Source organism: Rhodamnia argentea, chromosome 5 (genome assembly GCF_020921035.1).
Source record: "Rhodamnia argentea isolate NSW1041297 chromosome 5, ASM2092103v1, whole genome shotgun sequence".
Taxonomy (NCBI): domain Eukaryota; kingdom Viridiplantae; phylum Streptophyta; class Magnoliopsida; order Myrtales; family Myrtaceae; genus Rhodamnia; species Rhodamnia argentea.
The window spans coordinates 11,255,584-11,265,096 of NC_063154.1; the positions used below are offsets into that span (position 1 = coordinate 11,255,584).

A 9,513-nucleotide genomic window follows, 5' to 3' on the forward strand; every position below is an offset into this window, starting at 1 on the left:
ATCTCACTTAATGTAGGGCATAAGGATACCTCAAGTGTCAATATTTGTGTACAACGCTCACTTTGATGCCAAAATTTTTTTTTGAATCACTTTAGTGCCAAATCGGAGAAAAAACGGTCACTTTAGTACCAACGGCGAGAAATTCCGACTACCTCACCGGGGTTGGCATGTAAATAATCATTTTTAAAAAAAATTGACACTTGAGTGATTCAAAAAAGATCATGTTAGTGCCACGGAGAAAAAACGATCACTTTAGTGCCAATGGCAAGAAATTCCGGCGACCTCAATCGAGTTGGCACTTAAATAATCTTTTTTTTTTAAAAAATTGACACTTGAGTGATTCAAAAAAGATCATGTTAGTGCCACGGAGAGAAAACGATCACTTTAGTGCCAATGGCAAGAAATTCCGGCGACCTCAATCGAGTTGGCACTTAAATAATCATTTTTTAAAAAAAATTAGCACTTAAGTGATCTAAAAAAAAAAATTTGACACTAAAGTGAATATCGTACACAAATATTAGCACTTGAGGTGTCTTTTTTTACCTTAATGTAGCCCACACAGGGGGAACTCATTATTTGCGGATATTTTTGCTTTATGTGTGAACACCCTACATTTTCGTAGAAGAAAGGGAACTTGACATTTATAGGGAGTGAATCGGCAGCTTGGCAAGTGTTTTCCTTGTGGAAGATGGAGATGCATGTGAAAACACTGGTTCCTGCATCTATGTTCAATTGCCAACACAATATTTGAACATATGATCGCCTCAAGAAGAACTGGCCCTTGCTCAATCCAGCAGAACTTGGATCGCGCATGGCTTCGAGACATTATAGAAGGAAACCGGCTATTTAAATAGGATTGAAGAAGTCCCACTTACATATCAGATGACATACTTTTCCTTTTCTTGGAAAGAGGATAGGTCAAAGTGAGCGGCATTCTATTGTAGCAGTTGTGGAATAATTCCTCTCTCGGAATAAGAAATTAACTACCACATAGGAGACTTGGTATGGATCTGGGAAAGGTTGCTTGTCAGAGAAAATTTAGTACTGGGTCAAAACCACCATCATCTATAAAAAGGGATAATGTCTCCATTCGAGACATCTCGCTTCTATCTCAAGCGAACAACAGAGGAAGATATCAAAGCCCCGAACCTCCGGCGCACAACGGCAATGAAGCTTCTCCCAATTAGCCTTCTCGTCTTTGCTCTGGCAGCTGCCGCCGCTTTTGCCTACGACCCAAGTCCACTCCAGGATTTCTGCGTGGCCATCAATGATCCCAAAGGTTGGAGCCCTGCTCTAGCGTCACTCATAGATTTCTGTTCTAATGATCCTAAAGGAATTGCTCCAAAAGAGTTTATGCTTGGACAAGCCTAATAACAAGAATTCTGTTTGTTATGCAGTATTTGTGAATGGAAAGTTTTGCAAGGACCCAAAGCAAGTCACAGCAGATGACTTCCTCTTTAAGGGGTTCAGATACCCGGGGAATACCGCGAACCCGCTCGGATCGAAAGTCACTCCCGCTTTTGTGGACCAATTTCCAGGACTCAACACTCTCGGCATTTCCATGGCTCGTATCGACTTCGCTCCAGGTGGCCTGAACCCTCCCCACACTCACCCACGTGGGACCGAGATTCTGGTCGTGGCTGAGGGCACACTGCTTGTCGGCTTCGTCACGTCCAACCAATTGAACAACACTCTGCTCACCAAAGTCTTGTACAAAGGGGATGTGTTTGTGTTCCCAATCGGTCTCATCCACTTCCAGCTGAACATCGGAAAGGCCCCCGCACTGGCCTTTGCCGCTCTGAGCAGCCAGAACCCAGGAGTCATTACCATCGCTAATGCAGTCTTCGGATCGAAGCCACCCATTTCGGTGGATGTTCTCACCAAGGCCTTCCAAGTGGACAAGAAGGTGGTTGACTACCTCCAAGCGCAGTTTTGGTACGACAACAACTAAAGTGGATACATTGACCTCCAAGACATAGGATTACCGTTATATTCTCCATACGTGATTACTTAGATTGACGATTGCTTCTCAATAAAGAATTGCTCTTTATGTAACTGATCATGAATGTCTGAAGTAATAAACCATCATTCTTTAGGATAGATTTGAGCCGGGCGTGCTTCGGTTGATGCTTAATTGATTTGTTCTTTTACTTCCAATGGATTATGATTATGTGGTGGCACTTTCTCCCAAGGAAATTTGTGTTATATCATATTTCATAATGGAGTTTGTATTATCTGTTGTCTCCATTTGCATGGATTGTTATGTAATCGTGAGCACTCAAAAATAAAATAAAATAAAATAACTATGAGTAATGTTATACTTACCAAACTTTATTAAAAACTTACTAAATGACATTGCAGTCTGTGTGGCATGTGACATGTGATCAACAATCAAACTAAAGATCGTAAACAAAGAACACAAAAAAAAAAAAAAAATGAACAGGGCAAGATCAATCAAAGAAAATTTAATTTTATATATCATTATCCTTCCTTTCCAACGATGCGACAAATATCCACTTGATTGTTAGCGCACCCGTCATCGAGGTATGCACAATAGTCCTCGAAGCTCTTCATATAGTTTGAATGCAAGTGCAACAAGTAAAGGAAATCAATTCCTTGAGTGACCATGGAGGCCATAGATGCACATCATGCCTCGTTGAACATAATGTCGACAAAGAAGGGTAAATGATGAAGAAGACGGCGAATTTCTCTCGGTCTTTTTCCTACGATTTGCTGTTAAATTTTATAGAGGAGAATGATGGTTTACGAGTTGTATGTTTAGACTTCGGACATTTTTTATATCGATTGTTGATTTAATTAGATGTAATTAGTCACTAAATTAGTAATGTCAACAGAGAAGGGTAAAATGGAGAGCGCCTTAATTTTCAGCCCAATTGGCGGCTCATTTAATTAGTTATGAATGGTACTTAACAAAATTGACTTTTAAGATTAGAAAATTGCTCCTGTCATTTTTTTTTATCTTGAATGCCAGACTTGCAGCTGCTTGAAATGCGTACATAATTATACTTGAGTCACGCCATATTTTAAAAATTCTTACGTCGTTTAAGTTCATTTCCATTCAGGGGTGCCATGTTGATATTCCTGAATATGTTATATTATCGAGGGAAAAGACAAACAAAAATTCTCAAATTATGTCCACGGTGACACATCTTCCCATAACCTTTTTTTTTTGTGACGACAAAATCTCAAATAATACCCACTATGACACTTTTTTGTAACATCAAAAACCTCAAACATGTACCTTGTAATATATTTACCCTATATCAAGACTCCATCAAAGGATTTTCCAGCCAAAATCACGTCATTTTTATTACACTTAAGCCACGTGAGCAGATTTTATCTCACTTAAGCTGCGTCGTTTTTATGTCCACAATGTTTGTCTTTAGCAGTTCATGTAGGCAAATTTTTAATTGTGTTCATTGATGGTACCTTGACAGAGTGTAAATGGGCCACACATGTACGAGTTTGAGAATTTTGATGTCTTAAAGAAAAAGTTTAGGATAAATATGTGACAACAAGGATAGTCTGGGGTCATTTGTGGCCGTTTCCTTGTTATCAATTAAAGTTCAATTAGCTAAATATTGTGTCGAATGAAAAATCCAAACCAATAAAAAAATTTAGCCCTCTAAATATTTGTAAAGTCTTTTTTTGGCTAATTACAACAAAATAGATCTGGAATTTAAAATAAAATACCACTTATGCCCTTTTGATGATAAGATGCAAAATGAAAATTCACTGCTCATACTCGATGTAAGCTTCTCAATGTGATATAGAGTTTCTTCTCAATAAACAAGCAATTTTACAAGTATCCAATTGTACAGGTTAATGAACAAACACAATTGTTCTTGTGAACACCTGACTAATGGTTGTCAAACCAGTTCTGCTCTTGGAGATAGTTGATCAGTTTGTTGTCCACTTGGAAAGCCTTTGCAAGGACATCGACATTGATCGGCGGCTTTGACGCAAAGACTGAATTCGCGATTGTTATGAGTCCCGGGTTCTGGCTGCTCAAGAAAGCAAAGGCCAGTGCATTCGTTTGTCCAATGTTCAGCTGGAAGTGAATGAGGCCTTGTGGAAACACGAAAACGTCTCCTTTGGTTAGGACTTTGGTAAAGAGAGTGTTGTTTAATTGGTTGGATGTCACGAAACCGACATGGAGCGTGCCCTCCATGACTGCTAGCATCTCCGTGCCACGAGGATGAATGTGGGGAGGGTTCAGACCGTATGGAGCAAAATCAAGGCGGGCCATGGCGATGCCTAGTGTGTTGAGTCCTGGGAATTGGTCGACGAAAGCAGTCGTGACTTTGGATCCGAGCTGATTCGATGTGTTCCCTGGATATCTGAACTTTGTGAAGAAGAAATCATCTGCCATGGCGAGCTTCGGGTCCTTGCAGAACTTCCCATTCACAACCACCGCAGAGTTGGGGTCGTTCACCGCGACACAGAAGTCCTGAAGAGGACTCGGGTCAGAGGCAAAGGCACACGATGATGCCAAGGCCAAAAGGACAAATGTTGGAAAGAACTTCATCGCCGAAAAATTTCTGGGCTTGGTTTTGGCTGTTTCGGAAATTCTGTTTCGTTGAGGATTGATGTGAATTGCTGCCTGTTAGCAACTTCATTTATAGGAGTTAGTCATTTGACTTTGTCCCAGCCAATTGGCCTGCAGGAAGCGGCAGAAGCCAGGAACGCTGCCAAGTCCACAAAAATTATTTATTCCTCCGTGTTGTTTGCTTGCGAAAATAAACGCGTTCTCATCGAGAATTAGTCGGTCAATCTTTCTAAAATTCTCAGATTTTCTAGTCTATAATGGATGCATAGGGCTAGTTCAACTTTAAATGACACTTTCAAATTTTTAGAGCACGAGTATCCATACTTAGAAAACTATGACAATTTCAAATAAAGGTCCGAAGTGTCCTCATTTTCTTAAATAAGTGCATTGGATCTTATTTCAAATAAGAGCTTGAAGTGCCCTTATTATCTCAAATAAGGGCTTGAAGTGAACACTGTTTCAAATGAGGGCCCGAAGTGGCCATATCAATCTCAAAAAAGGCGACCCTCGCCTATGGTCGGCGGTGGGGCAGCTGGCCCAACCTTCCCGCCTGTACTTCCTTTTTTTAATTTTAATTTAATTTAACTAAAACTTATGTTAAATTTATATTTTGACGAAAATGCCATTGACCGCTTAGAATATTTACCAACCAATCAACAGGTGCGGTTAGGCCCTTAATTGAAACAGCCATGGCCACTTCAATCCATGATTTCAAACTGTCATCCTCATTTAAAATAAGAACAACATTAGACCCTTTTTTTGAGAAAATGATGGTACCTGGGCCCTTATTTAGAGTTTTCCCCAAAAAACCGAGGCTGTTTAAGGTTAGAATATCACCTAAAAGAGGGTGAACATGTGATTTTAACAAAACTTGATAAAGTAATGTGGAAATAACACAATCAAGTTGAGTATTATAATAAACGAGTGAGAACAAAGTCTGAATATTATTAGTGGTACGATGATATTCACCAGTGCGCAAGATTCTATCAAAAGTAATTAGCAAGAGTTGAGAGATAGAGAAATTTGCATACATAATTTGTAGTGCTTCGGCTTAGTGCAAGCTTACATCCTGTCTCCCACGATGATAACCTACTGACCGGATTCCACTAGACAATCAATAGAGGTTATAGAAGTAAGTGATAATACTCAAGTTTGATAGGCTTCACTATCTCGCACGATCACTCTTTCAATGGCTTTCAAGTATTACAATTTGAAGCTCGCAAAAGACAAGTATGAAGCTCTCTTGAACTTTGGAATTTTGATTCTTGATCTCTCTTTTTCTCTTTAGGACCTCGGTCTTCTTTTATACTCTTTCACTTCCAATTTACCCGTTAGACAGTCCTCAAAGCATCACTCTCCAGTCAACCCATTGAACGAGATTGCTTAAAGAAAATTGAGGAGTGGTTGAGGAATAAAATCAAAAACTCCGTTGATAGATCACCCATACAAACCATTCTTGGTTTTCATAAGTAGGGTAGCTTGTCTTGGAATGATTGGAAATCAATCAAAGATGTCTTGCATTGTGTCGCAAAATAATCTTTAAGCTTGAAGATCAAGCAATGCTTTCTATTCCGAGAAATCCAAGCCACATTACTAGCTTTAACAATATATAAGCAATTAATGGAGTTTGATCTGAATATATAAATCCATAAGTGGACTTCGTAATTTGATGATATTTAGCTCTCACATAGAATCTGAAGCTATCAAATGCCTTGATAATATATTCGCGAATAAGCTATGATGATATTCACCCCGTTACTTTGGTAATATCTATGAAGTAACTTTTTGAGAGGATTCAACAAACTTCACTTTCTGAAGAAAAACACTTGGATGCATTTATTATATTCAAGATACACTAAGGATAATTTTGTCATCTTCAAAATATATTAGGAAGTTTTCTCAACCGAAGCATCTATCATGGATATTCTCTTTATGTGTGAAACACCCTGCATGTTTGTATAAGAAAGTAAACACGATATCCATAGAAGTGAATCGGCAGCCAGGCAAGTGTTTTCCTAGTGAAGGATGGAGAGGCGGAGGATGGAGATCCATGTGAAAACACTGCTACCTACATCATTTTCAATTGACAGATCGATATGATCATACGGTGCACTTAGAGAAGTATTGACCCTCTCTCAATCCGGATGAATCTGAACCTACGCAGGACATCAAAACAGTAAAGAAGGAAACCGGACACTTAAGATGACATGCTTTTTCTTATCTGGGATAGAGGAAGGGTCAAAGTAAGAAGGCATGATGTTGCAGCAGATGTGGAACAATTCATCTCTTGGAATAAGAAATAAACTACAACCATTGGAGACTTGGTACAGATCTGGGAAGTGTTACTTATCGGTGAAAATTTAGCACGGGATCAACACCACCATCATCTATAAAAAGGGACATTGTCTCCATACATGACATCTCACTCCCATCTCAAGCAAACAACAGAAGAGAAGACATCAAAGCCCCCACTCTCCGCTGCCCAACCACTATGAAGTTTTTACCAATTAGCCTTCTCATCTTGGCTTGGGCAACCGCCACCACTCTTGCCTTCGACCCGAGTCCTCTTCGGGACTTTGCGTGGCCATCAATGACCCTAAGGCTACGTTTGGCAGTCGGGATAAAAGTCTAGATAGGATAAATTTTATTCTATCCTTGGTTCTCTCGCAGAATATGATACAATGGGATATAAATGGGATATAGCCCGGATAAAATTATCTCATGGGAGAGATGGGATAAAGGTGAATAGGATTTCTTTTGTTCATGGTATAAAAACTATTTTTCTAAATAACAAACTTCTTATATAATAAAAATAAATTTATATTTATATTTAAATATATTTGAATTCTAATGTTAAAAAGAAACTCAAAATAAATAAATAAAACCTCGTTTTCATTTTTTTCATTATAAATCTTATTCATAATTTAATTTCTTTCTTCTTTATAATAAATAGTTTGTATGTGTGTGTCTACAAATATATATATATATATATATATATATATATTCTAGTATCTATATCGTTACATATTTTAAGTAAAATTGTATAGTTTATTATTTAATGAAAAAGTTTATTAAGAAATGATGGAAGCGAATCAAAATAATCATAAAAAAGAGATTTATAATTAAAAAATAAGTAAAAGTGAAGTAGAAGAACCCAGATTTTAAGTGAATATATTCAAACTTGAAAATGATTTTTCTAATTCTCGAAGAACGAGGAGCAATGAAATTTCCAAAAAAAAAAAAAACTAGCATCTCCATCTTCTTCTCTTTTATATCTTTAGTTCATGTGGAAGTTTCATGACTGCTTTGTAATTTTTTAGTTCACGATCAAGCTTTACGAAAATAGAGAGAGTTGAAACTTCTTCTCCTTCATAACTTCTCGGTTCTCATCGAAAGTCTAAGAAAAACAGAAAAAAAAAAAATTCAAACATCATTATTCTCCGTAACTTTGTATTTCATATTGAAGTTTAACGAATATAGCGAGAGATACAAAACTTTTCAGTCACAAAGATGAATGGTTATATTTTCTTTTTCTTACCGGATTTGGCAGTGAATTGTGAGATATTCTTGCGGTTCGCTTGTATATTTTCAAATTCATTTACATTGATATATTGTCAATATCAAACAATGAACGTGATATGATATGAATATATCCGGCTCTATTACTGCAATTTATCAAACACTGGATAGGATTATGGCAAAATCCCTGGATTTCATATCCAATCCTATCTAATCTTATCCCGACTAGAAATCCGGATGACCAAATGTAGCCTAAAGGTTGGAGCTCTGCTATAGCGTCCCTCTTATATTTCTGTTCTATTGATCCTAAAGGAATAGCTCCCAAAAGAGTTTCTGCCTGGATAAGCCTAATAACATGAATTCTGTTTCTTGTGCAGTATTTGTGAATGGAAAGTTTTGCAAGGACCCAAAACAAGTCACAGCACAGCAGATGATTTCCTCTTTAAGGGGTTCAGATACCCGGGAAATACCACGAACCCGCTTGGATCGAAAGTCACTCCCGCTTTTATGGACCAATTTCCAGGACTTAACACTCTTGGCAGTTCCATGGCTTGTATCGACTTCGCTCCGGGTGGCCTAAACCCTCCCCACACTCACCCGCGTGGGACCGAGATTCTGGTCGTAGCTGAGGGCACAATACTTGTCGGCTTCATCACATCCAACCAATTCAACAACACACTCCTCACCAAAGTCTTGTACAAAGGCGATGTGTTTGTGTTCCCAATCGGTCTCATCCACTTCCAGCTGAACAGCGGAAACACCCCTGCACTGGCCTTTGCCGCTCTGAGTAGCCAGAACCCAGGAGTCATTACCATCGCTAATGCAGTCTTCGGGTCGAAGCTGCCCATTTCGGCGGATGTTCTCACCAAGGCCTTCCAACTGGACAAGAAGGTGGTTGACTACCTCCAGGTGCAGTTTAGGTATGACAACAACTAAGTGGATGCATTGACCTCCAAGAAGTCTGGATTACCCCACTATTCTCTATACGTGATTACTTAGATTGACAATTGCTTCCGAATAAACGAATTGCTCTTTATGTAACTGGTCATGAATGCCTGAAGTAATAAAAAGATCATTTTTTATGATAGATATGAGCCAGACATGCTTGGGTCCGTCCCTTTTTTTATTTCTTCTTTTACTTCCAACAGATTCTGCGGTTCCACTTTTTCCCAAAGGGGTTTGTGTTTATCACATTTTGTGAAGTCTGTGTCGCTCGTTGTCTCCATTTGCACGGATTGTGATTAATTGAGAGCAATTAACCAATAAAAAAATTATGGGTAATGTTTACACGTACTAAAACTTTGCAGGGTAATTCTCTGAAAAAAACTTCAATTTTAGATCCGATCCTAATTTTGCCTCGATTTTTCTTTGTCTACAAAATATCCCCACTCCAACTTTTTCTGTGTTAAAAAAACGCCCAACTT

The 9,513-nt window shown here is 38.5% G+C and overlaps 2 protein-coding genes and 1 pseudogene across 2 annotated transcripts; 2 read left to right on the forward strand and 1 right to left on the reverse strand.

Annotated features, from left to right (window-relative positions):
- Positions 1 to 1,167: 1,167 nt before the first annotated feature.
- LOC125315168 (germin-like protein subfamily 1 member 7) lies at positions 1,168 to 2,079 on the forward strand. Its single transcript, XM_048279394.1, has 2 exons — positions 1,168 to 1,279; positions 1,398 to 2,079. Exons 1-2 carry the CDS (start codon positions 1,168 to 1,170, stop codon positions 1,949 to 1,951), a joined length of 666 nt encoding a protein of 221 aa, XP_048135351.1. The 3' UTR covers positions 1,952 to 2,079.
- A 1,791-nt stretch (positions 2,080 to 3,870) lies between these two features.
- LOC125315166 (putative germin-like protein 2-1) lies at positions 3,871 to 4,549 on the reverse strand. The gene has a single exon (XM_048279392.1). It carries the CDS (start codon positions 4,547 to 4,549, stop codon positions 3,881 to 3,883), a length of 669 nt encoding a protein of 222 aa, XP_048135349.1. The 3' UTR covers positions 3,871 to 3,880.
- Positions 4,550 to 8,444: 3,895 nt separating this feature from the next.
- On the forward strand, positions 8,445 to 9,056 carry LOC125315202 (annotated as a pseudogene).
- Positions 9,057 to 9,513: the final 457 nt, after the last annotated feature.

Excerpts from the sequence above, each read along its gene's own strand:
- LOC125315168 (XM_048279394.1), top strand. The coding sequence starts at position 1,168 with ATGAAGCTTCTCCCAATTAGCCTTCTCGTCTTTGCTCTGGCAGCTGCC. Across the intron at positions 1,280-1,397 it reads GGCCATCAATGATCCCAAAG|TATTTGTGAATGGAAAGTTT; the intron begins GTTGGAGCCCTG and ends TTTGTTATGCAG.
- LOC125315166 (XM_048279392.1), bottom strand. The coding sequence starts at position 4,549 with ATGAAGTTCTTTCCAACATTTGTCCTTTTGGCCTTGGCATCATCGTGT.